The 27936-nt window shown below is 41.3% G+C and overlaps 1 protein-coding gene across 4 annotated transcripts; it reads left to right on the forward strand.

The window, feature by feature from the left end:
* The first annotated feature begins 848 nt into the window (after window positions 1-848).
* Window positions 849-25311, forward strand: AP3M2 (adaptor related protein complex 3 subunit mu 2). Of its 4 annotated transcripts, none has more exons than XM_025886240.2 (9): window positions 849-944; window positions 9001-9343; window positions 12359-12530; window positions 16549-16686; window positions 19607-19692; window positions 20122-20255; window positions 21625-21832; window positions 22109-22253; window positions 23415-25311. In XM_025886240.2, the coding sequence occupies exons 2-9, from the start codon at window positions 9071-9073 to the stop codon at window positions 23513-23515; spliced, it is 1257 nt and encodes a 418-aa protein (XP_025742025.1). In that variant the 5' UTR covers window positions 849-944; window positions 9001-9070; the 3' UTR covers window positions 23516-25311. The 4 variants fall into 4 exon arrangements, with proteins under 4 accessions (XP_025742025.1, XP_025742026.1, XP_073758658.1 ...); XM_025886241.2 differs by lacking the exon at window positions 849-944 and adding an exon at window positions 7096-7251; XM_073902557.1 differs by lacking the exon at window positions 849-944 and adding an exon at window positions 7258-7317.
* Window positions 25312-27936: the final 2625 nt, after the last annotated feature.

The raw sequence follows: 27936 nt of genomic DNA on the forward strand, positions 1-27936 counted from the left end.
TTCGCTCCCACTGGCTGTGGACAGCCTGTTAGTGGTCTACCCAATTTCCATTCTCCTGTCTTCCTTATTAACAGAGTCCCATCTGGGAGGTGGGTGTAGTCACCGTGACCAGTTAAAAGTATTCCCAGGACCTCTTTTAGCTCAATACTGAACAATAGAGCAAAAGCAGGATCTCATGAAAAAGCTTGTCAGAGGCAATTGACTCCCCATTGGCTCATATACATTTGCTTTTTGTCTTTCCTCCTTTTTGCCTGGAATCTAGCTTGATGCCTGGAGCCACGACAACAATGTTGTGAGCATGAAGGTGAAAGTCCCACCATATGAATGGAGGAACTGCAACCTAAGAGAAGCCTGATTCCTTGATATGAAGCTGACATTCCAGCACCTGAATGTGATCCCCACTGGCTCCAATTTAGGATAAGAACAAAGGAGACTAGGAATTCAGTGTTACTGAATGAACTTTTCTTTTTTGAACACTTACTGGTTGCTTCTACAGTAGTCTGTACATACACCATCACAGGACCTATAGCATAATAATTCATTCACTTGGTCATGTAATGAAACAATTTCCTCCTCCACTGCCTACTCCTAAGGGTAAAGAAAAGGAGCTAGCTATATGAAGACCAGGGAAAAAAACTTTCAAGCAGAGGGAACAACACATTCTAGGGCCTAGAAGTGGGGAGTGGGGAGGGTAGGTTGGAGGGAGGGGCAGGAGATTCAGTTGGAGAGATGGAAGGGGGTAGATAAAAGAGATGTGCCTTAGTCCATTCAAGCTGCTGCAACACAAGTACCATAGTCCGAGTGGCTTAAACGACAAACATTTATTTCTGACAGTTCTGGAGGTGGGGAAGTGCAAGATCAAGGCGCCAGCAGATTCCGTGTCTGGTGAGGACCTGCCTCATTGTTCATAGACAGCCTTCTTTTCTCTGCATCCCTACATGGTGGTAAGTCTGGGGTTCCTCCCTGGGGTCTCTTATAAGAGACCCATCCATGAGGACTTCACTCTCATGACCTAATCACATCCCACAGGCCCGACTTCCAAATACCATCCCATTGGGCATTAGGACTTAACATATGAATTTTGAGGGACACAACCAGTCTATAGCAAAGTGGTAAAAGCATTTGAATTTAATGCCATGGGAAGGCATTGGAGGGTCTAAGCTTCACATAACCATTAATAGTTTTTTTGAATTCACTCTTGCTGCTGTATATAAAATGAATTGAAAGAGGTGAGAGTAGAGCTGGAAGATCGGGGTGTAGGTGGTTTATAGTCTTTCAGGCAGGAGGTGATGGTGGCCTGAATTGGGGTTGTGACAGTAGAGTTGGAGAGAGGATGGATTCCTGATATACTTGGTGAGGGAATCAACAGGGTTTGTTTCTGGATTAGATGCAGGGATGAGGGTAATGGAGGACCTCAGGATGACTTGTGGGTATTGGTATGAGTAGTTGAATGGATAGTGATGTTGTTTACTAAGATGGGGAAAGCTGGAGATGGAGTAGGGCTGGAAGAAGGAACAGATTTGGGAAGAAAACTCAAGAGCTCTTTTTTGTCCTGTTTAACATGTCTGTAAGGCACCTGAGTGGAGATGTCAAGTGGGTGATTTGATATGTGGGTCTGGAGGTTTATGAAGAGGTTGAGGTTAGGGATACAAAATCAAAATTAAATAATTAAAAGAGCACTTACACTCATGAGGTCATCTAGACAGGGAGTGTAGAGAGAGAATGAAGGAGCATCTAGCAAGAAGCCACAGAATAATGCTATGCTATGCTATGCTGTGCTGTGCTGTGCTGTGCTGTGCTGTGCTATGCTATGCTATGCTAGAGCATCTAGGTATATTCACGGTTGGATATTCCTGGGTATAGCATCTAGGGAAGGAGCCATTTGGTTCAAGGATTACTTCCCTCAGGAGATCAGAACCAGGAGGCCAGCCTGAGGCTGCTGGAAGAGGGATGCTACTGTCTTCTTGTCAGGCAGGGTTTGGATTTCAGGAACTTGAGATGGCTTTGCTGGGGTTCCTGCATAAGAGGAGTTACAGAGAAGTTCTGCCACCTGGAAGCAGGTATACACCCCAGAATACCCTCAGCACATCACATCTTGTGAGCTACATTATTAGTTGCATGTGACTCTTTCTATTCATTTCCCTTTTATTATCCCCAAGTCTTTAAACAAGCTTTGTATAAGTGTCCACCCTGGTCTTTGCTCTGCTATGGGAAATTCAACAAAAACTAGTGTGTCTACACTGATGTTGAAGAGTTAAAGGAATACTAATCTCCCAAGTCCAGCATGGTGGGGGCAGCCAGTAGCAGGAGTCCCTAAGGGGAAGGTGAGTCTCTTGTTTGAGGGTTAGGGGTGTTGACTTTAGGCTCTCCTCTCCAGAAGACTCCTTCCATGACCAGCCTTAAAGGAGCTGTTTTTAATTTTTTAAAGGGACCTGGTCTTCTCTTTAGAGTTTTTTCCTACATTGGATTATAAGCTCCTTGAAAACATACTTTAATGGTCTCTGTACCCTTAGTGTCCAGGAGATAGTGGGCACTCCATAAATGTTAGTTTAATAGATGAATGAATATATATTAGACATTGAGCTATATACACCGTGGTTCTCAAAGAGTTTACAATCCAGTTGTGGTGATCAGACTGCATACATGAATGTGTGGCACAGTGTCAAAAGCACTGTAGGTTACGTAAAGGAGCTGTGAAATGCTATTTAGTCACAGAAGAGGGAGAAATTACTTCTAGTGTGGGGGCATTCAGCTTGGGACAGACTTCGTGGAGGAGAAAACATATGGCTGGGCCTTGAGGGCTGGAGAGAATTTCCACAAATAGGATGAGTAAGAGGTAAATACATGCCAAGAAGAGGGATCAGTGAGAACAAAGACACGGAGAGAAGGCACTCTTCTTCCGTGCATGACCAGTAGTGAGGTTTGATGCAAGGGGAGCATTCATGGATAGGAGGAAGAAGTGTGAAAGCTAGAGAGGGGTTTTGTGGCCCCACTGCAGAGCCCCTAAAAATGTCTTTCTCAGTGAGCAAGGCCTCTCTTGTCTCAGACCAAAATATTAACAATAATGATAATTAAATAATTTTCAGGGAACCCTGAGAGCTGAGATTGGCTTCTCACAGTAGAAAAACTTCTCAGGGGTGCCTGGGTGGCTCCGTTGGTTAAGGGTCTGCCGTTAACTCAGATCATGATCCCTGGGCCCTGGGATGGAGCCCAGCATCAAGACCCCTCGGTGGGGTCCTTGTTCAGCCAGGGGTCTGCTTTTCCCTCTCCCTCTGCCCTCACCCCCCCACTCATGCTCTTTCTCTCTCAAATAAATGAATAAAATCTTAAAAAAAAGAAAAAGAAAAGAAAAGGAAAACTTCTCAGCAGTGAGAGCTGATAAACACTAGGATGGTTTGTCAGTGGCAGGTTTAGAAAATCTTTTCCCAGAGATTTTTATGCATAAAATGTATTTGCCATTTGTCAGTGGTTTCCTGTGGCCCCTCTTAATACCATGACAAGATACCCTATGAGCTCCCAAATTCTATGATGTTTGATTAAATTAAAAAAATATTTGAGTGTTGACTTTGGACATGACCCTTGGCATTGCTATGAATAAATTCAGCCGCCTCTCCCTCCCCTCAATGTGGTTCTCTTCCAGTGATCCCCAACTCAACAAATGACACATCCATTCATACAGCTGCCCAAATCAGAAACCTATGAATAACCCTGGATTCCTCATTCTTCCTTACTACTCACTTTCTAATTAATCCCCTTCTTTCTACCTCCAAACAAACACCTCCGGAATTTGTCCACTAACTTCTCCAGTCCCCCATGCTGGTTGAAGTCACTAGCATCTCTCATGTGGATTACTGCAATAGTCTAAATGATCTCCCTACCCCCAAGCTTGGCCTTCTTCAATCCATTCCTCATGCCTGGTCTCTCCGAAATTTAAATCTGAAAGCATTTCACTCTCCTACTTAACATTTCTTCACTGGGTCTCCTACCCCGGGCCTCTGAGAGAGGCAGGAGGCATGCAGTCTGTGCCAGACCAGACCGCTTAGATCTTGCTGTGTGTGTGAACTCCAGCTGCGTTACTTACCTACTTACTGGACCTTTGGCAGGTTACCTAAGCACTCACTGCAGTTTTCTCATCTATCAAAAGGGGATCATAACAGTAGTTCATTTTAGGGTAGTTGGGAAGACTATATAAATCTGGATCTTCCTCTCCTCTGTGAACCTTTAAATTTGGAGTGCCGCTGGACTCTGGTCCTTTTCTCCATGCTCATTCCCTTAGTCATCTCAGCTGGACTCATGGCTTTAATATCCACATCCTGATAACTCCCAAATGTGCATCTCCAGCTCAGACCTGTCTCCTAAAGCCTGGGCTCATATATATCCAGCTGCCTTCTCAACATGGCCACTTGATGGCTAATAGCTATATTAAATTTAATATGTCCAAGGCTGAACTCCTAATTTTTTTCATTCAAACTTCCTCTGCGGAAAGTCCTTTTAATCTCAGTTGCTGGAACTGTCTTTCCAGATGCTCAGGCTCAGTTGCCCTTCACTTTTCTCTTGTTCTCACTCCTCACATCCCATTGACCTGGAAATCCAGCTGGCTCCTCTTTCAAGCTGTAGACAGAATCTGACTCCTCATTCCAACATCTGTGCCTACACCTGGACCAAGCCCCATCATCTCTCACCTAGATTACTACAGCAACCTCCTGACTGTCTCCTTCCACCCTGGCCTGTCCACAGTCTCTTCTCAGGCCAGCAGATTGATAAATCAGATGCTTTCACTCCTTTCTCAGAGCCTCCATTGGCTTCCCATTTCACAACCACTATAAGCCAAAATCTTTATGACAGATTTTAAGATCCTATGTAGTCAAGTCCCCAGCCTCCATTTTGTAACCTCATCTCCTACTTTACCCCTTGCTCATTCTACTCCAGTAGAACCCTTACTCTTCCTGGGACTCCTCAAGCATGCTCTGGTCTTAAGGCCTTTGCGCTGCCTGTTCCCTTTACTGGAATGGTCTTCCCCCAGATATCCCTATAGCTAGCTCCTTCTCCTTCAAGTCTTTGCTCAAATGTCTTTTCTCAACGAGACATACTCTCACTACCCTTTTAAAAACTATAGCTTTTCCTCCAGTTCTATGACACTCCTGATCTCCCTTCTGTTTTTTTTCCACTGCACTTACATCAAACATACTATATACTTTACTTATTGTATTTATTGATTATTGTTTGTCTTCTCCACTAGAATGTAAGCTCCACTAGAGCAAGGATTTTTGTTTTATGTTCACTGGTGTTATGCATCCAAACACCAGACAGTGATGGTACATAGTAGGGTTCACTAAATATCTATGGAATAAATGGACAGTGCATGCCACACAGTGTTTTTATGTGTGTGTGTGTGTGTGTGTGTGTGTATATATGCTCTGTATATATATAATTGTTATCATATATTATAATTATGTAATTACAATTACAGTATATATTACTATATATCATTTTATAAGCAATATATACAAACAATTATTAAGCTCACAACCACCTGGCTCCCATGTATCTTCCTACTCTAGTCTCCCTGTACTCTTTCTCCAATTCTAACTCAGCTATACTTAATTCTCTCATCTTTAGAGCTTTCCACATGTAATCTTGTCTTTGTCCTTCCACCCTTTTATTTGAGGAATCTACGTTCATCTCTAAGGTTTCCGTTTAGGACTTCCCTGACTCTAGGTCAGCCCCCTCCTCCAGCAAACATTGCCCCCCCCCCCCCCCCGCCGTGTGCTCCTTGCTCATCACACTGCTTTGTAATTACTTGCTTCTCATTTGTCTTCTCGGCTAGCGTCTGTGACAACAGACACTATGCCTGTGATGGCAGTCATTGCAGCATCCCCCGCACAGGGCTTGATACATAGGAGGCTCTCAGTAAACATTAATGCAACGAATGGGAAAGGCCCACAGCAGTGATTGCATTTCTGCACCTTTGACACACATTGCTTAGTAACCATGTGCAATTGCATCTTGTGCTGCTTCTTAGGTGGTAACAATCGCTAACACTTTTCTAACTCAATGCTCACAACTCTGTGCAGTCGGTACTCTTAGTGCCCTTATTTGCGAAGGGAGGAACTTGAAATTTAGGGAAGTTAAAGTACTTTCTCAAGGTCACAGAGCTGGCAAGTGTTGGATCAGGATTAAAATGCAGGCAGTCTGGCACCAGAGCCCCTAAGCTTATACGATGCCACATCATTCAGCCATTTTAATTTTGGACTTTCTCTTTTGCTTATTTAAAAATTAGTCAACTATCTGTCCTTAGCAAGTATGTCAAAGAACAATCCATACCACCTTTAATATACGTTTATCATGGCCTTCCATATGGAGGAGTTGCCACTCAAGCTTCCTTTCACTGAAGTGAAAACTAAAGCCGGAGCAGGGTGACAGCCTTGTGGTCTAGATCAGCATTAATACCATTAACACCAGTTTGCCATTTTATCGAACTTACCTCATCTTATTTAATGATTAATTTTTAGTTTAACTAAAGGTGAACCTTGTCTGACTTCTACTTCATGACTCTCTGGATCACAATGATTTGAATCACTTAAAATGTATTATCAAAGTCATTAGAACTCCAATGCAATTTGCAGAGAGACCTGCCCAACTACCTCATTTTCAGATCTGGGAACTGAGATTCTGAAAGATTAAGTGCCTTGTCCAAGGTCAAGCAGGTGGTGTTCTAGCTGGGGCTGGAAGAGGCCAACTGAATCCAAGTCCAGAGCTCTCAATAAGACGTTATACAGCCAATCACCTTTACTTCCCCCGAAGCACATCAATGAAAAGGCATCGTGTCTCTTTTTAAATGCATTTATCTAATGGAAAGTAGTTATTACTGCTCATGATTTTTTACCCATGATATGCTATTTGACAAATGTGCCCTGGAAATCACACTTTTTAGCATCCCCCTCGAGGTACATTCCAGGGTTACGCAGGTGGCGGCAGCAGCCACCCTTTTGTGACTGGATGACTAAGGGCCAGGCGGCCCTCAGATTGTTCACGACAGCCAATCAGGGCTCGGAGCCACAGAACTGCACCAATTGGAGATTACCGAAGCCTCAACAAGGGCCAATTGGGGGCTCAAAGCCGAGAAGAATGTGACTGGCGGACAGCGATCAATCAGAGGGGAGAAGTGGATCACTGACGTCCAATCAGAGGCTTTAAGATCTCTGTCGTGGGCGGTGCTGGCGTGAGGCCCACGGGCCAGCCAATCAGCAGGTGAGCGGCCGCCGGCGCGCGTGCGGGGGACGGCCGGGGGGCGGTGTCTGTCTGTGCTTCGGAACGGTGGGTACTGAGAAGAGCGAGGCTGGGTGAGAAGGGCTCGCGACCCGGGGCCGAGGTGGGGGCAGCGCGTGCACGCTCCCGGCTGGGGTCTGGGGTTGGGGGTTGGGGACTGGGATGCGCGAGGGGCCGGGCCGGGCGCGCGGGGCAGGTTCAGAGTTACGGGTTGCCGTGGGATTGACCCTCCGAGATACAGGATGCGGCGGGGAGAGCTGAGGGACCGAGTACCGGGCTGGCGAGGTGACCTGTGGTTGAGGGAGGAGGGGACACTGTTGCCACGGCAACGCACGTGTGCAGTCTGGCGACCTTTTTCATCGCTTGAACGTGCGCACACCTTAAATGCCCCACCAGCACCACCCCCGCCCTAAACGGCCTCCATCATATTTTGCTCGCAGGCAGCTGGGCTGGGACCAGCGCAAAAATAACCCACTTTAGCAGCCGCCTCTCCTCCCCAGCCTGGTTACCCACCTCTTCCCCTCCCTTCTGCTGCCTCGTCCGCGGAGAGAGGGATTAAGCTTGCCCTGGGGCACTTGGTACGACAGGCCTTTGCTGTTTGACCACCTGGGCCAGTTCGCAGCCAGCTCGTGGAATGGGGTCATTCCCCACACCTGGGGTCCAGCGCGGGCGCCACATACTGGGGACAGGCACCATAGAGATGCTGCCGCCTGAGAGACCTTGGGTATCCCCCAGAGAGATTTTTTTTAGGGCAGTCAATGCAGAACCTTGTTCATAACAAGTCCTCAGAGAATGGGGTCTGACTGAATGAATGAAGACCACAGTGATGGCTTTCCATCCGTGGACCAACGCTGTCCAATAGATATATAAAGCGAACCAGATAATGTAATTTTACATTTTTCTAGTAACCACATTTTTTAAAAAGGTTAAATTAGGGGCGCCTGGATGGCTCAGTGGGTTAAGCATCTGCCTTCAGCTCAGGTCATGATCCCAGGGTCCTGAGATTGAGTCCCACATAGGGCTCCTTGCTCAGCAGGGAGCCTGCTTCTCCCACTGCCTGCGGCTCCCCCGGCTTGTGCTCTCTCTCTCTGTCAAATAAATAAAACCTTTAAAAACAAGGTTAAATTAATTTTAGTATATTTTATTTACCTGATATATCAAAATATCAATATTGAGTTAATATTAATCTATTAAATTATTGGTATCTAAGATTCCATTTTTAATACAAGACCTTCAGAGTCTGGTGTGTACTTATACTTACAGCACATCTCTGTTCAGACCAGACACATATCAAGTGCTTAATGGTGGCATTTAGCTAATGGCTGCCATATGAGACTGTGGACAACCATAAGCATTTCTTATGTATGTGTGAGTTGTGGCTAAATACATGAAACTCATCAATATTCTTTGAAACTCTTTTTTGTGTGCGGAGCACTGCAATGAGGCAACAAGAAACGGTAAGGCCTGGTCTTTTTTCTCAAGGAGCTTCCAGTCCAGTTGAGAAAACAGACATCCAAAAATTAAGTAGAATTTTAAATGGTTATAATTAAGGCAGTAGTAAAGATAACCAGGCAGTAGATTACTGGCAAACAGGATGGCTGATAATTATCCTTAGGAATTCTAGGGAGGGATACTTCAGATTCTTACAGGAGAGGAGGACTTGAGTCTGCTCTTGAAGGATGGGTACAGTGTTTTGATTGAGTGGAATTGACCATGCCTTCTTTTATTTAGGGTTGAAAATTGGCAGTTCTGAGGCTTTCAGACCAAAGAAGACTTTCCTCTCTCACTGACAATCGCCACCATGATTCATAGCCTCTTCTTGATCAACTCCTCAGGAGATATTTTCCTGGAAAAACATTGGAAAAGTGTGGTCAGCCGTTCTGTTTGTGATTACTTTTTTGAGGCGCAAGAGAGAGCGACTGAGGCAGAAAATGTACCTCCAGTTATCCCTACCCCTCACCACTATCTCTTAAGTGTTTACCGTCACAAGATCTTTTTTGTGGCTGTGATCCAGACAGAGGTCCCACCTCTGTTTGTTATTGAGTTCCTTCACCGCGTAGTGGACACATTTCAGGTGCGTGAATATGAGGAGGCTCGTACATGTAAATTATAAAGTATCTTTATGGTTCTTTTTCCATTGTATTCGGCTTTAATTAAGGAACTTTTTAAAAAAATCAAAACTGACATTGCTCTCACTTCCTCTCCCGTCTGATAAGATTCTTGTTTCTGTTTATTGAATTGGCTGCATCTGATATGACAAATTGAGTACATTTGAACCTGTTGCATAAGAAAGCCACTCTACTTGGTATGATTGTATACAGTCATTTTAGTTCTGGAGATTGGAATTGGCCTACTTTTTGTTCATAAATCAGAGGAATTTAATTTTGGGTTTTTGTTTTGTTTTTGTGGACTTGATGCTAGCCATTGTCAACTGCGTTGCTTTGAGTTGCCTCAAAAAGTGATGAGTGTATAAAGATACGTATATTTTCAAAAGTTAGGAAAAAGCTAAGTAATGCTTGTTTCACTCTCCTTGGCAGGAGTAATTTGTGAACCCAAACTTCATCTTGGGTTTGGGATGCTTATCCACAGCATGTCAGTGATGAACTCTTGTTGCAAACAAGATTGGAAAATCTTCTGTTCCTGTAAAGAATTTAAGTGATACATTTTACAAGACACGGTTTTCACTTTGAGTTTTTCTTTCAGGAATAGATTTGAAGATCTTAGGGGAGCAGGGCATAGGGGAAGTATAAGTAAGTTATACCAGGATGTCAGCACCATTTATAGCAGAGGATTTTAGGCTGTCCAGACTCTGAATTCAAACAGTGGGATCCTTCCCCCTAAAAGAATTGCTCAAATTCTAAGTGTTACAGTTATTTGCATAACTCAGACAGTAAGTGAGAAGCAAGGACCCTTTGGTTTAACTTCTGTGTCATGTGAAGTCTGGAATTGGTCATATGAATACAGAAATTGTGGAATTAGAGAAGAGAATGACTCCGATATGACGATGAAATTAAAAAACAAGTCAAAGAGCCCTTTCATCATTTGCAGTCATATCTGTATCACATGTCTAGAACAGCATATATTTCATAATTTTTTTCCCACCAATACTTGCTGGTAGCACGATTCTGGGTTTCCAATTCTCATGTGGCATACCAGTTGGTTCCCACAGTAAAAACTTGGGAATTGTAAATCCCAGTATGTGGAGGAACTAAAAGTAGAAGAACCCAGTATTATGACCTTAAACTACCCTTGTTGGGCCTTAGTATGATTTCCACATACGATATTTTACCCCATTCTAAGATTAACAGTCCCATTGGTGAAACCCAGCATTTGCTTCATACCAATATTATGTAATTTATTACAAGACAGGAAGTGAGAAAGGTTGCTTAATCTAGTGGAAACCACAGAGGAATTTGGGATAACAGTCAAGTCGCTAGTTTGGAAGTCTGGGACTTCAGAGCTTGTCGTTTTTGAAGGATTTGTTAAAAGCAAATGGACATACCCTGATTTTAATGTCTTCTCTCTGGCTGCATTATTTTTTTAGTACTGGAATATGATGGAGGAGTTCCAGCTGTAGAATTGCAAATGCTTTTGCTATAGCAATTTGTCATACTTATAGGCATTCTTTCCAGTGACTCAGTTCACATTATGTCTGATTTATAAAATCTCGTAAGGTGTCTTATTTATTTTTCAAAAGAAAAGCACTCTTGGGAAGGAAATGTGTTACTTTTTCCCCCCGCTTAAATCCTTGTTTTTAAAGAAGAAGTCTTGTTTTAGAAACACATTCCTGACTCTTAAGTGTTCTTGGATATTGGAATGTCTCTGATATTTGCCATTATCTGATGTAATTTAGATCACAGCTGTAGTCTGTTCAGTTATGGATGTCATGATTTTAGGAGCATATTGGGAAACTAGAGCGTATTCAAAGAAATGTCAAGGTTGTGGAACAATCTAGAAACCATACCACAGCACGAACAGTGGAAGGATCAAACAGTTTGGGTGGGAGAAAAAAAATGGAAGTGAAAGCTTGCAGCTGTCTTCAAATAACTGCGGGGCTGTTATGTAAATTTGTTCTGTAAGGCAAATCTAGGAAGCAAATTTCAGTCTAGCAAAAGAAAGAACTTTCTAATAATCAGAGCTTTCCATGAATAGAACGGGCTTTCTCAAAAGGGTGAATTTCCTTTCAGTGGATGAATTCAACGAGGGTTGTATGACCATCTCAGAGGTCCTGGAAAAGATGTGACTGATGTTGCTAGAAGGGGCATATCAAATGACTACGAGCATTTTTCTTTTAATCATCATGCATCACATTTGATAAAGTACTTTTTGTTTACAAAGCACTTCCACACATACTATCATTTAATCAGTCATGCTTAGTTCTTAAAACATCCCTGTGCATCCAGTGGTATTATCCTAATTATACTCTTAAAAGAAAAATCAAAACCCGAATTAGCATGACTTTTCTAGTAAGTGACAATAAGGTTACCATGCAGGTCTGATTTGGAATCCAGTGTTTTTTCCACAACCTGGATCATTTAGTATCTCAGTCTTTATTAGTAAAAGGACAAAGCCTTAGAATCCTAGCATCTTAGTGTAGAGATGATCCAAAGAGATTTTCTGGTGTGCTAGTTCATCTCCCTCATTTCATTTTATTTCCCTCTCAGTTCGTATTTGCTGCATGAATGTTAAGGAATAATACAACAGAAAGGTTTAAAAAGATTTTGGGGTCCAATCTGTGTCATATCAAGTATTATTATTTTGCATAGTTCTTTCAAATTCTTGTTCTTAAGCACGTATGATAGTCTAGATTCAGTTTTGTCTAGTTGAAGAAACTAACCCAAAAAGGTTAAATGACTTTCTCTTAATTTATAAAAGAAGTTAGTAATGACACTAGTACTATAAGCCAGTCCAGTGTTCTTTCTGCCTCTGCGTAAGAGAACTACGGTTATGCTTCATTCCCTTATTGTAGAAGAATATCCCAAAAGCACTGTGTAAACACATGGACAGGCCTAGATCCTTATTCCCTAGGACGATTCTCTTTATTACAATCTCTGAATGATTTACATTATATATATTGTGTTTTCATCAGGATTATTTTGGAGTCTGTTCAGAGCCAGTGATCAAAGACAATGTGGTTGTGGTTTATGAGGTACTAGAAGAGATGCTTGACAATGGGTTTCCATTGGCTACTGAGTCAAACATCCTCAAAGAACTGATAAAGCCTCCCACTATCCTTCGAACGGTCGTCAACACCATAACAGGTATGGAGAAAGGGGAAACCCACAGAGAGCTGCAGTCCTGGGTGTGCCTTCCTCCCACGTTGTGCATTGTTTTGAGTGCTTGTCTTTGGGGCTCTCAGATGTCCAGATGCTTTAATTTTGCTCCTTACAGTCTTTGATTATGACCTGAAATGTGTCTTTGTTATGTAGAAAATACCCTGATTTCAATGACAGAATAAAGTGTGCTCCTTTAAAAAGAGGTTTTTTTTTTCTGATTACAGAAGAAACACTTGATTATTATAGAAATGTCAGAGATCCAGAAAAGCACAAAGAACTTGAAAATAACTTTCTTTTAAAAAAGATTTTATTTATTTGTCAGCGAGAGAGGGAACACAAGCAGGGGGAAGGGGCAGGCAGAGGGAGAAGCAGGCTCCCTGCTGAGCAGGAACCCCTGATGCGGGGCTCGATCCTGGAACCCTGGGATCACCACCAAAGCCGAAGGCAGACACTTAATTTACGGAGCCACCCAGGCGTCCCCAAAATAACTTAATCCCGCCACAGTTTTGACATACTTTTTCTATTTTCTAGACAGATGAATAATGAATAGATGCATAGAATTTTTAAAAAACAATGCTTGTATATTTTTTATAACTTTCATCAGTATTTTGTGAACATTATCCCATTATGATACATTTTCTTCTACGTGATTTTTAGTGACTTTATAATTTTTATAATTTTTAGTGACTTTATAATTTTCTTCCATATGGAATAGACCTTAAGTTATTTACTCGGTCCGTGTTTCTGAGTTTCTGATTTTTTGTTCTTTTAAAAAAAAGTAATTAACATTTTTATACTTAAATCTTTGTGTACATGTTTTCAATACTAGCAATGGAAGTACTAGATCAAAGGGTATGCTCATTTTAAGCATTGTGCCAAATTGCCCTTCAGAAAATTTATACTTTCAGTAGCAGTTTCTATGCATCCTAGCCAACCCTACTATTATTATTAATTTTTTTCAAAACTTTGGCAATTGAATTCTTTTTTTTTTTCTTTAAAGATTTTACTTATTTATTTGACAGGGAGAGAACACGAGCAAGCACACAAGCAGGGGGAGCAGGAGAGGGAGAATTAGGCTTCCCACTGAGCAGGGAGCCCAATGCAGGGCTTGATCCTAGGACCCTGGGATCGTGACTTGAGCCAAAGGCAGATGCTTAACTGACTGAGCCACCCAGGCACCCCAGTTTAGTCTTATCTTATGTATATCCTCATTTTTTATTACTGAGGAAGTTAAAACCCTTCGAGTATTCATTGACTGTACTTCCTCTATTGTGAATTACCTAGTTGTGTGTCCTTTGCCCAGTTTTTCTTTTGTTGTTGAAATGTGGTTCTTTTCTCATACTAATTTAAAAGAATCCTTTCGGGACACCTGGGTGGCTTAGTCAGTTAAGCGTCTGACTCTTGATCTCAGCTCAGGTCTTGATCTCAGGGTTGTGAGTTCAAGTTCCAAATTGGGCTCCATGCTGGGTGTGGAGCCTACTTAAAAAAAAAAAAAAAGGAAAAAGAATTCCTTTTATTTAAGGACATTAAACTATCGTGTATGTTGGAAATACTGGAAATATACATGGTAGTTTGTAGTTCATTTTTGATCCCGTTACAGATATTTTCTCACAGTCTATGTGAGACTTGTCATTTAGCATTGTTTACAGTGTGTTTAGCCACAATTTAATTCTGATTTAATCATATTAATCATTCTGCTTCATTCAGCTTTTATATTTTGGCTCTTAATATATAAACAAGGGTTTGCATGGCATTTTGGCTCTTGCTTAATATATAAACAAGGGTTGCACGGCATTTAACAAACTGATTGAAAGATAATTTTTAAGAAGTATGAATATGCAAGAATACCTGGGAATATTTTGAAAAAGAATTACAAAGCTGTTGGACAGATTTATCTTGTCAAATATCAAGCTCTATATTAAGTTCATATGGTACAGGAGACAAAAACTCATAGATAAGCTCTAAAAGCCAAGACAGTTTTGAAAATAAATATATATTTTTTATTTCATTTCATTTCATATTTTTTAAGATTTTATTTATCTGACAGCAAGCATAAGCAAGGGGAGCAGCAGAGGGGGCGCGAGAAGCAGGCTCCCCACTGAGCAGAGAGCCTGATATGGGGCTCGATCCCAGGACCCTGAGATCATGACCTGAAGGCAGATGCTTAACTGACCCAGATGCCCCAAAAATAAATATTTTCTAAAAAGATCGAGAACAGGAGAGAAAATGTGTCCCATCGGATAGATACAAGATAAGTTTTGGTAATTTTTAAAACGTAGTATTGGCCCAGTAATAGACAAATAGATGATTGCGATAAGGTAGAAAGTTCAGAAACAGGGCGCCTGGGTGGCTTAGTTGGTTAAGCGTCTGCCTTCGGCTCAGGTCATGATTCCAGGGTCTTGGGACAGAGTCCTGCATTGGGCTCCCTGCTCAGCATTGGGAGTCTGCTTCTCCCTCTGCTGCACTCTCTCCCCATCTCTGTCAAATAAATAAGATCTTAAAAAAAAAAAGAAAAAGTTCAGAAACAGACCCTTGCTTTTGTAGGAATTTGATATACATAGATCATATATCAAATCAGTGGGCCAGGGGGCCAGGGTACCATATTATATTAGGACAGTCAGCTTTGATAAGAACAAAATGAAGTCCCTCTACCCATTCTGTACACAAAATAAATTCTAGCAAGTTCAAATAGTTAAATACAAACCTTATAATTGTTAGAAGAAAACATAGAGGAATGTCTTTTTGATCTCAGAGAAGGGAAGGTCTTCTTTTTTCTTTTATGGTTTCATTTTGGACTTAATTCTTTTTTTTTTATAATTTTTTTATTGTTATGTTAATCACCATATATTACATCATTAGTTTTTGGTGCAGTGTTCCATGATTCATGGACTTAATTCTTTAATCCATTTGGAAATTATCTTGGTATACAATGTATACATGTATACAATGTAAAGTAAGGCTCCACGTTTATTTCTTCAAAATTGTCTACCAGCTATCCTAGCACCATTTGTTAATTCCCTGTTTTAAAATATTTTTATCATGTACTAAGCCACTGTGGATTCTTTGTTTTTAGGCTTCCTGCCTTAGCATACTGCTTTGATTATTATAGCTTGATGACATGTTTTAATATGTGGTGCCTCTTTTTAAGAAAACACATTGGTTGGGTTTTTCAATATTCTGGGTTCATTTAACTCTTAAGTTCTTTGTTAGTGCCTGAATCATTTATGAATACTATGGAGTCATTTTTCTGAATCTCTCTTAAATCTAGAAAAAGGTACCTGAGAGTCATTTTTGAAAAGCTGAACTGTTTTGCAAACATGCTGAATATATGTGTGTGTTTAAGGTTTCTTTCTTTAGATTAAAAACATCCAGGTTACAAAAGAAGGAAATAGACTTTAAATTAGTTATAATATTTCAGAATTATAGCATAGAACTTTTGGATTAAAAAATATTTTTGATTCTTGGCCGGGGGGAACAGGGAATTGCTTTACAACTCTTATAGACAGGGAAAGACCTAATTTGTATTCTTTTCCTAAGATTCAGTATTAGTAGTAGTAAAATGTGTGCATTTTAATAACTAGCATAAATGTACTTAAGAACCTACCTTAAAGTAGAATACTGTTTTTACCCATAAAAATTTTATATTAATATGTAGATCACCATCCCTGCTGAAAGCCAGTACATTATTTAAGCTACAAGCTATGGTGAAATTTGAGAGACCAAGTTCAAGTTTCTTTCAAAACCAAAATATGATATCTGTTTCTCAGGTAACTTTTTAACCTTTATTCTGCTCAAAGAAGCAGACCAGATGGAAAGAAGTTTTTAGAATAGACTACGTTACCCAGACAGAAGTTGAGAAAACTCTTTTTTTTTTTTTTAATTCTCCAATTGAGTGCATGAATAATGGGAACATAGAAACTTCTAGGGAAGTGTTCTACCAGTTATTAGATAATTGGTTACATCTAAGTATCCAATTGGAATTACAGTCATATTCATTATCTAGGAAGCACCAATGTGGGTGACCAGCTTCCTACTGGACAGCTGTCAGTGGTGCCCTGGCGAAGAACTGGGGTGAAGTACACCAACAATGAGGCCTATTTTGATGTGATCGAAGAGATTGATGCTATCATTGATAAATCAGGTAGGTGCTTTTAATCTGTTTTCAGAACTAGAAAGTAGAAAGAGTCTCCTTCATACAGTGCTTGCTAGTATCAGAATTATCCCCCATTCAAGATCATTCATTTTAATTTAGTGCCTACTTTGTGTCAAGCACTGTGCTAGGTACTGGAAATAGACTTAAATATTATGATGCAGATGACATGATAATATTTGTAGGGACCCCTAAAGACTCAACAGAAAACTGTTAGAACTAATAAACAAATTCTGTAAAGTTGCAAGGTATACAATCAACATAAAAAACAGTAGCATTTCTAAATACAAACAATGAACTATGCTAAAAGAAAATTAAGAAAACAGTCCCATTTTCAAAAGCACCAAAAAGAATAAAATAGGAATAAACTTAACCAAACTCGTACTCAGAAAATTATAAAACATTGATGAAGGAAATTAAAGAAGACACAAATAAATGGAAAGGCATCCTGTGTTCACAGAATGGAAGAATTAATATTACTAAAATGTTCAGAGGCACCTGGGTGGTTCATTCGATTAAGCGTCTGCCTTCAGCTCAGGTCATGATCTCAGGGTCCTGGGATCGAGCCCCACGTCAGACTCCCTGCTTGCTCAGCAGGGAGTCTGCTTCTCCCTCTCCTGCCCCTCTCCACCACCCTGCCCCGTGCTCATGCTTGCTCTCAAATCTTAAAAAAAAAGATTCTCTCTCTCCCTCTGCCCCTCCTTCTCCCTCCCTTTCAAACAAAAATAAAATTTTTTAAAAACTTTTGAAAAAGTCCATATTACCCAAAGCAATCTATAGATTCAGTGTAATCCCTATCAAAATCCCAATGGCACTCTTTACAGAAATAGAAAAAACAATGCTAAAATTCATATGGAACCACAAAAGACCCCAAATAGCCAAAGCAATCTTGAGCAAGAACAACAAAGCTGGAGACTTCATACTTCCTGTTTTCAAAATATATTACAAAGCTACAGTAATCAAAACTATTATACTGGCATAAAAACAGACACATAGGCCAATGAAACAGAATAGAGAGTTCAGAAATAAAATCATGCATTTACAGTCAACTGATCTTTGACGAGAACCAAGATTACACCATGGGGAAAGGATAGTCTCTTCATTAAATGATGCTGGGGAAACAGAATATTCACATGTGGAAGAATAAAATTGGACCCTTATCTCACTCCAAAAAAAAATACAAAAAACAAAACTCAAAATGGATTAAAGACTTAAATGTAAAATGTGAAATCATAAAACTGCTAGAAGAAGACACAGGGAAAGAGCTTCTTGACACTGGTCTGGATAATGGCTTTTTTGGATATGACACCAAAAGCAAAAATAGAAAATTAGGATTGCATCAAACTAAAAAGTTTCTGCACAACAAAAACAGTCAACACAGTGAAAAGGCAACCTGTGGGAGAAGCTCAAGGAGACCGTGTTGAGTGAAAGGAAAGAGAAGTTCAGAATTATGAAAAAGCATGGGCATTTCAAAGCTGTGCAAAGAAAGGGAAACCCGCAAGAAAGGGGAACCCTCCTACACTGTTGGTGGGAATGCAAGCTGGTGCAACCTCTCTGGAAAACAGTATGGAGGTTCCTCAAACAGTTGAAAATAGAGCTACCATACAATCCAGCAATTGCACTGCTGGGTATTTACCACAAAGATACAAATGTAGGGATCCAAAGGGGTACGTGCACTCCAATGTTTATAGCAGCAATGTCCACAATAGCCAAACTGTGGAAAGAATCAAGATGTCCATCGACAGATGAATGGATAAAGAAGTGGTATATATACACAATGGAATATTATGCAGCCATCAAAAGGAATGAGATCTTGCCATTTGCAACGATGTGGATGGAACTGGAGGGTGTTATGCTGAGTGAAATAAGTCAATCGGAGAAAGACATGTATCATATGACCTCACTGATACGAGAAATTCTTAATCTCAGGAAACAAACTGAGGGTTGGTGGAGTGGTAGGGGGGTGGGAGGGTTGGGGTAGCTGGGTGATAGACATTGGGGAGGGTATGTGCTATGGTGAGCGCTGTGAATTGTGCAAGACTGTTGAATCACGGATCTGTACTTCTAAAACAAATAATGCAACATATGTTAAGAAAAAAGAAAAAGAAGAAGATAGCAGGAGGGGAAGAATGAAGGGGAGTAAGTTGGAGGGGGAGACGAACCATGAGAGACGATGGACTCTGAAAAACAAACTGAGGGTTCTAGAGGGGAGGAGGGTGGGGTGATGGGTTAGCCTGGTGATGGGTATTAAAGAGGGCATATTATGTGTGGAGCACTGGGTGTTATGCACAAACAATGAATCATGGAACACTACATCAAGAACTAATGATGTAATGTATGGTGATTAACATAACAATAAAAAATTTAAAAAAAAAAGGGAAACCCGCAAAAAGCACTGAGGAAGAGGAGCTAGAAAAATAGAAAACTAGGTGAAGTTAGGAGAAAGGAGGGTTTTACAAAGGGAGAAGTGGTCAACAATGACATGCTACAGAGAACTTCTATAGGATAAAGATGAAAAGTGTCCATTTGATTCATTGGTGACCATAGGGAGAGCAGTTGCTGCTGTGAGGTTTTCTGAACCATTGGTTATGATGATACCCTGTTTGATTCTGGTACTAGATGGAAAACTTCTTTAAGCTAATAACTGTCTCATTAATCTTTTATCCCCATTGCTTCATCATAGTGTCTCATATTTGATATGCAGTTGATAAATGTGTAGAAGGATGGACCAATGCATTGGGTAGATGAATAGATGGACAGAAGGAAGGAAGAAAGGAAGGGGGGGAGGGAGAAGACAAAAGTTGGGGAAGAAAAGAGAAGATTAAGGTGGTAGGGAGGAAATAAGTTGGTTGGGAAAGACAGGAATGTTGAATAACCTCTTACCGTCTTTTTTGTCTTGTTCCTGTCTCAGGTTCCACAATTACTGCTGAGATCCAGGGGGTCATTGATGCCTGCGTCAAGCTGACTGGAATGCCAGACCTTACGCTATCCTTCATGGTAAAATCCTAAACCACAGGTTCAGATCTCGGGATGGCAAATTAATTGCTTCTGGAAAGACAGTGGTGAGAATGGAATGGAACAGTAAGAAATAATTAAAGATGGGGTGCCTGGGTGGTTAATCAGTTAAGTGTCCGACTCTCGATCTCAGCTGAAGTCTTGATCTCAGGGTCGTGAGTTTAAGCCCCACACTGGGTTCCACGCTGGGTGTGGAGCCTACTTAAAAAAAAAAAAAGAAAAAAAAGAATTAAGGACAGCCACAAAGCTTGTATCAGGCTTGAATTTTCTATAAGTAGATACAGAATTTGTGTGTGTGGGTGTGCGTGTGTGCGTGCATGTTTAAATAAAGACAGCATCTGAATGAGTTTCCCAAAAGCAATATGGGTGTTTAATTCCTCCTAATTGCTTTTCCTTGCCTGGTGACTACAGAATCCTAGGTTGTTGGATGATGTCAGCTTCCATCCTTGTGTTCGTTTCAAGCGCTGGGAATCTGAGCGTATTCTCTCCTTCATCCCTCCTGATGGAAACTTTCGCCTGCTCTCTTACCATGTCAGTGCACAGAAGTAAGCAGCCCTTATAATTAAGAATAGAATCTGTGTATATGTGTATATGTGGAAACAGTACCCGTAGTGATTAAGGACTCAGGCTCTAGAGTTACCTGGGTTCAAATTCCAGTTTCTGTACTTACTAATCGGGTAACCTCAGGTGAGTTGTTTAACCTTTCTGTGTCTGTTTTCTTATCTGTAAGTGGAAAACAAAAAAATGGGCCTTGTTTGAAGATTAAATAAAACAGTCTAAATAGTGCTTAACACAAAGTTGGTGCTCATTAAGTTTGCTGCTGCTGTTTTTGTTACTGTATGTCTAAACAAGCACACTTTTTTCCTCAAATTGGAATCCGAGTACACCTGTATTCAATCCCCATGACCCAAAAGAGCATTAAACTATGCTATGAAAAATCATAAAAGGCAGTCATTTTTGGTCTTGAACATTCTCTTTAATATCTCTTCAAAGGACTTTAGAAGCTCTTAGTATAAGGTGTGTAGTAGAAGGAATACAGACTGAAGAGAGCCATGACACCTCAGAGCCACCAATACTTTCCTGTGGGATTTGGAATAAATAATTTAGGAAAATATCTGCATGCTTGAGAGCAAAGGCTCTAGGCCCAGACTGCCTACATTTAAACCCCATCTTCAGTACTTATGATATATGACCTTGGGCAAGTTACTTAATCTTAGTGAAGCAAAAGGACATCATTATTTATGTATAAAATCAGAGGACAGGAGCAGTACCTACTTCATACTTATTGGGAGGATTAAACAAGATAATGGAGATAAAACATCTAGCATAGTACTGGCAGACAGGAGTGTTTAATAGATGTTAAGAACTATTACTGCTTTGGTATTACTCTGTGATTTCTCTATTTCCTGCTCTGTCCTATCATGACAGCCTACCATACGTACCTCATAAGATTTCATGAGGATCAGAGGAAGTCCAGTAAAAGCACTCCCAAGATATTATAAAAGGTCATGAGGTATGAATAGTACTGTCCCAAGTACAGATAATTATTGGTCACATGTCATAAAGTAAAACACATAGATATGGTGACTCCTAATTTTTATCTCTAATGCCTTTCTCATAGTAGGCTTAGGATACCCTTTGGTTTTTGTTAATATTATTCAGAGTCATTGGAAGAGTTAGTTCACTTACTAGACAGCATCTTAGCTATACAAAAAGAAAAAATTTGAAGATTACTGGGGTGTTTCCTGTGCCCTTTTTTTTTTTTTTTAATATAAGGAGTAAAAAAGTAGATAAGGAAGGAAAAGCTGTCAATGGGGCAAAGAAAAAAACAAAAACAAAAACAGTATAAAAGAAGAAAATGTTGCCATTTTTCCAGTATAGTAATGAAATGGGTTTTTTGTCTCTCTTTTCCAGTCTGGTGGCAATTCCAGTGTATGTTAAACATAGCATCAGTTTCCGGGACAGTAGTTCACTTGGACGCTTTGAAATAACAGTGGGACCGAAGCAGACTATGGGGAAGACCATAGAGGGAGTGATTGTCACCAGCCAGATGCCCAAAGGGGTCCTGAATATGAGCCTCACTCCATCTCAGGGGACACATACATTTGACCCAGTTACCAAGGTAGGAGGAGAATAAGCAGGAGGTTTCAAATTGCTGATATTAAATAGAAGTATTTCTGCAGGAGCTCTCCACATAGACGTTACACCTTGTTGAAAGGAAAGCTTAATCAAAGGGGCATCCTTTTTCTCCTTGAGATAATTTATGGTGACAAATAGTTTTCTCTATTGAAAACCACTCTAGGGGCAGCTCGTAATACTGTGAACATATGCCCTGAGGTTAGAGCTGAACCACCTCAGATGAAAGGTTCCACTGTAACTTCTTTCTTTTTCTTTAAAGATGTTGTCATGGGATGTAGGAAAAATAAATCCGCAAAAGCTACCAAGTTTGAAGGGGACCATGAGTCTTCAGGCTGGAGCTTCCAAGCCAGATGAGAACCCCACAATTAATCTGCAGTTTAAGATCCAGCAGCTGGCCATTTCTGGTGAGTGACTCACGACTTAGGTGGCCTCATGAGAACAGAGGTGGCTCTCTCCAGTAGGACATAGATCTCAGAATGCCTTCTGCTGGCTCCCTGTTTATGGAGTTTGGTTTCATTACCTGATAGGTAATCTTGAGTAAAATCTTCTCTAGCATTTCTGGGGAAAGTTCATCATCCTTACTTTGAAGTTGGCTGAAGTGATTTGACTGCCAATATATAAGATACAGTTGAGAAGGAAATAGTGTGGGTAGATGGAGTGTTGGCAAGCAGGTGTTGAGTCATACTGGGGTTGTCAGTTTGGAGTCCCAAGGTTTTCAGGATGGGAAGCCTTCTGCGTTCTCAGCTGGTAACCAAGAAGTATAATTTCCCCTCCTTTCCCCCAGATTCAGAAGGACTTTCATATTTGCTTTTATTACCATGTGGAACCCACGTCAGCCTGCTGAGGTCTGCGCCTGTCTCAGGCTGGTGATGATGATAGTTACTGCCTATCAGGCATTTACTATGTGCCAGGCACTGTTTTAAGCTCTTTCATCTATGTTATTATTTAATCCTTAGAACAACTGTATAAGGTAGATAGGAGATGACTTCAGCTTTATATAAAGTTCCTATTTTTCTTTATCAACAGAACTTGTCTAATTTAAGTGGTTAACATTCACTTCAATTATAAACTCTTTCATCTTAAAACACTTCACAAATTTTAAAGCCCTATACAGTATAAAATGTGTTTTGCTGTAGTGAGAATTCTCACTGAAGTGAGAACACTTAGGAAGCATTCATCATTAAGTTATATTTTATTTCATTATTCATTAATTTTATTATTTATTCATGTATTCCATCCAATAACTTGAGAAAAACATAGAAGGGTCTTATTCTTTCCTTATCCTCATATCAGTCTGCATGTAACTTTCTGCCCTTGCCACTTTACAAACAGGTCTTCCAGTAGGATAGCTTTATGTTGGAGCAGTTTTTATTATCGGTGTATGGACCAAGAGTCAAAAACCTGTGAGCTTTAGAAAAGTGAAATAAATAAGGGACAATTATTATTATTTTTCTGGTTCATTGTTACAACTGTCTCTATCCCACTGATCCCTCTGAATTAAAATGAATTTAAACATACATGCTACATGCTCCTTTTTGAATAACGCCTATCTTCCTTCCTTCCAGGACTCAAGGTGAATCGTCTGGATATGTATGGAGAAAAGTACAAACCCTTTAAGGGCATAAAATACATGACCAAAGCTGGAAAGTTCCAAGTTCGAACCTGAAGGGAGAGTTTTGCAAAAAGAACAGTCATGAACGTTTTTTCATTTCTTACTTTCTAAAAGTAAAAAATATCAGCCTGTCTCCTAGGTCAGTATCCCCTTCTGGACCCACCCGCTCCCTTTTTTCCTTAGCCTTCAGTGCCATGGAGCTAATCAAGGGAGAGAAGGGTCGCCAGGGAGAACTGGACAGAACTGAAACACAATCAGCACCAACTCAGTTCTGCGAGAAGAGATGTGTGACGGAGGGTGGAGACACTTGATGCCATATTTGACTATTCTTAACGTGGCTACCATAGAAAAAGACTAGCATTTGTTACTTGCTTGGCTTTAATGATCTAAAGCCAACGAACGACTTCTTTTTGTTTTTTAAGGTAGAAAGATTAGAAAGAAGGAAAGAAAGCTTGGAAGAGTATGAATGTTAGTCACAGAAAGGCCAGTTAAGGATCTGATCTATGAGGGAGAAGAAAGGAAACAGTATTGAAGAGGTATGAGGACACAGGCTCAAGTGAAAGGGGCAGGAGAAGTAGTCAAGCCCCATATGAAGGAGGGTTGGAAGGAAAAGAGTGGAGTTGGTTTCTTTCTGATCCCTCTACTTTGATATATATATATATAAAATCATCAGTACTTCTAGAAGGGAACTGGAAACTTCTTAAATTTGAGTCCACTGATGACATGGAAAACCCCAGTAGAATCAGATTTTCCCTTGAAGACTATGACGATATCCGACCAGTTTTCAGATACTAACTACTGTTTGCCTTTAGCACTTGGTCTGTCATCTTCTGTGAGAAGGTGACCTGCCCTCTTCCTGGCAGAGGCCGCCTGAAATGCCCCTTTTCCAACCCAAAACAGTTTATTCACTTTACATTGCAGAATTCACCATTTTTCCTGTTACCCAAGGACAGTTTCAGAAAAGCCAATCCCATAATCCCAGGGCAGCCAGATTTTGTGTGTCACCGTTTTGGAGTGTAGATGACCAACTGCTTCCTCATGAAGTGCATCATGGCTGTAACCCAGTGACTCCTTATTTACACTTGTCAGTGCTGGACTAGTGCTGGAGTCTTTAAAAATTTATATAAAAGACAGGTTTTAAAATTATTCTAGCTTAAGGAGTGATACTGTGCTCTGCTTAATGCATGGAGAAAAATGAAGACCTCTCCAAACCCTACAATTTTTCTCTAAAGCCCTGTTTCCAAATCCTTCAGCAATTTTGTTTTGCTAGTTTTATCTCCCTACTTCCTGGACTTGTTTTTGCTGCACAGTAATGTTGTTTTGTGGTTTTCCTCTGGGATAAATTGTGCTCTATACAAACAGTTGTGTTTCATACTCCCATCGCTCCAGAATTTGTCCTGAATGACTATGTCCTGCATACATACTGGTAGGGTAGGGGAACAGCCCTGCCTATGATTCCACAATACTCGGAATTACTTCTGAGGGCTCTGAAGGATTTTAAGGTTTCCTAGGTCATAGGAAAACAACCAGTCTTGGTCCCTGGATATTTTTAGGTTTGTAAATCTAGCTGTGATATTTCCTCCCAGACAGTTCATCCTAATTTCAAGGGAAGAACTTGAGGAGAAATCAAGTATCTAGGGTATGGGACCTCCAGGCCTTAGCATGTGAAGTAATGTATCACCTGCATAGCAGACCTCTGGAGCCCAGTGGAGCATCGCGGCGACCACCCATCAGGGTGTCAGCATAAGAAGTGCAGGCCGTCTTGGTTGAGCTTTTCGATTCCATACGTGTTTAATATGTGTGGAAGTATCTCCTGTGTTTAAATCGTAATAAAGTTGAGTTTTACCAGTCGTCTGTGTCCTAAGTGTCTTGTTACTGGGACTAACAGTAGTGTTAGGCCAGGCAGGCCTCGTTAGAAGCACTAAGAAATAAATCAGTTCGGGAGGATCTTACTACTTTTGTCTTTTCAACCAGTAGACCTAACGCCATAGGTATGGTATGATTCTCGTTATCTCTGGAAATAGGGGATGTTGGCATTAATGTCATTTTTAAGGTTGTAAGAACAAAGGTGAAGATTAGTCATTTTTTCCCATTAAAGACCAGCCATTAAAGCTGCCACTGGCTATTCTGGTGCTTTCCCCACGCTCTTGATCTTAGGCTTGTCAGTTTGGGCGTAAAATGGAACATAAGTCATGGGCAGTCTTTGTAAAAAAGTATGGACACTGGTTGTCATCCCATATCCATACTGATATCCTTTGGTAAATCCCTCGTGGCCATGAAGAGACGTTAGGGCTTTTTCTGTTTAGGAACTAGTGTTTGGTGTTTATGAATACTCCATCCTACCTGTCTTAGTCGTTAACATGTCTTTTCCCGCGCTCTGGCTGTTCTGGTTGCGCTGTGGTGTGATGACCAGGTGCATTTTATAATACAGGTACTTTCCTCTGTGGCCAGTAGGTGGTGACTCAGTACTAGCAATGAGATTAATTTTTTATTTAATTGTTAGAATTTTAAAAGAATTGAATTTGAAACTCTTAGACTTTCCCCCAAGATTCTGAGTACTGGGGATCGGGTGAGTTTTTGGCTTTTGAAGTTAAACGTGAAACCAAAAATTTATGACACTTTTTGATAACCAGACCTCAGATGGGAGCTCTAGGGTATCAGTTTCCATCACCTGAGTTCCTCTAAGTTTTTTTTTTAATATTTTACTTATTTGAGAGAAAGAATGAGAGAGAGAACATAAGGGGGGGAGGGTCAGAGGGAGAAGCAGACTCCCTGCTGAGCAAGGAGCCCAATGCAGGACTCGATCCTGGGACTCCAGGATCATGACCTGAGCCGAAGGCAGTCGCTTAACCAACTGAACCACCCAAGCATCCGGAGTTCCTCTAAGTTTTTACCCACTAAATGTATTGCACAGCTACCTAAGAATCTTTCTCATCTTTCAGCTCTGTTAGCGTCTATTTGCTTTATTAACCAGCTGGGGAGAAGGAACTATCATTTCCCCCTTATAACCCTTTCCCTGGCCAGCCTAGTTCCAGACATTTTGTCCTAAATTTCCTAACCCACACCGGATAATGATGTGTTGTCGTTCTTTGAATGTATTTCAATGTAATTCAAAGGAATCTGCGGGGCCGGGACTCTGCCTTGCAGCTCGGTCTGCGGCCTCTTGTGTCTTCATCCAGTCTGTGGTCGCCCGGACCTCACCCAGAGGAATGTTGGGGCCTGTCACTTGGCGTTTCCATCCTAGGAAGCCTTGCTGCTTCAGTTCATTTCATTCATCCGGGCCTTTGAAGAAAGGCTTGTCATGCAAAGGGGATGGGGCAAAACCCACTGAATTCCTGCCAGAGATGCGCTCGCTGGGAGTCCTCCCTATTGTCCTGGGGCAGTGTTTGTCTAAAATGGCCGAGGGACACTTCTATCTCAAATAAAACCTGCCACTTGCACGGGAAACTTGTGGGGGAGAGGTCTAAGGTGGAGGAATCTGTGGCTTCAGTTTCTGCGATCTGCATTTATTTAACTGCTCCGGGGGCTTGAGGATTTCAGGGAAGTTTGGGTTTTGCTCCCCTCTAACTCAAGCTCGTGGGCTTTAGTCTCTTCTGTGAGCTAAAACTATGTACTTTTCTTCTAAGAACCTCTAAACTGAGCAGTTCTCACAGCCTTTCGATAGAGACAACTGCAACCACCTTTTCTCCTCTCCAGGAAACTGCTGCATGTGTCCAACAGCAAGCCCCCGCAGATTTATTCTTGGATCTGGGGTGGCAGTGATGATAGGAGCTGCAGCTCTAGCTAAGAAAGCCCAGGAGAAGCAGAAAGCAGCATCCTTAAGTAACATACCTAGTGGGGGCTGGTCTGGGAATTCATGGTTTTTTTAAGTTTTATTTAAATAATCTCTATACCCCTCATGGGGCTCAAACTCACAACCTCGAGATCAAGAGCTGTATGCTCTTCTGACTGAGGCAGCCAGGCGCCCCACGGTCTGGGAGTTAATTCTTTCAGACGAACAGGGAAGGAAAATGGAATGGGAAGAAAATGGCCAATACTAGCCTCTAGGCCGACCAACAGCGGGGGGTTGCTATGCTGGCCAGCAAGGTCGTGCTTCTGTTCTTTGTTTCCCCTCGCTTTCTCCTTCCTACTACCGCGCTTGTGGTCCGCGGGGCCTGCCTACCCAGTCTGCTTTCATTCCATCCCCCTCGGCGTTCTTTTTCCCCCGGGGCATGCTCCGTTCATTCTCTTACGCACAAGCCCCAGTGGCTCTGTGTTGCCTCTAGAATTAAGTCCAAAACTCAGTTTGCCATTCAAAGCACCATAATCTAAGTTCCTACCCACATTCTTTTTTTTTTAAGATTTTATTTGAGAGAGAATGAGAGAGAGCACAAGAGGGAAGAGGGTCAGAGGGAGAAGCAGACTCCCCGCTGAGCGGGAAGCCCAATGCGGGACTCGATCCCCGATCCCGGGACTCCAGGATCATGACCTGAGCT

Source organism: Callorhinus ursinus, unplaced genomic scaffold (genome assembly GCF_003265705.2).
Source record: "Callorhinus ursinus isolate GAN/ISIS: 27379988/994484 unplaced genomic scaffold, GSC_fseal_2.0 scaffold17, whole genome shotgun sequence".
Lineage (NCBI taxonomy): Eukaryota > Metazoa > Chordata > Mammalia > Carnivora > Otariidae > Callorhinus > Callorhinus ursinus.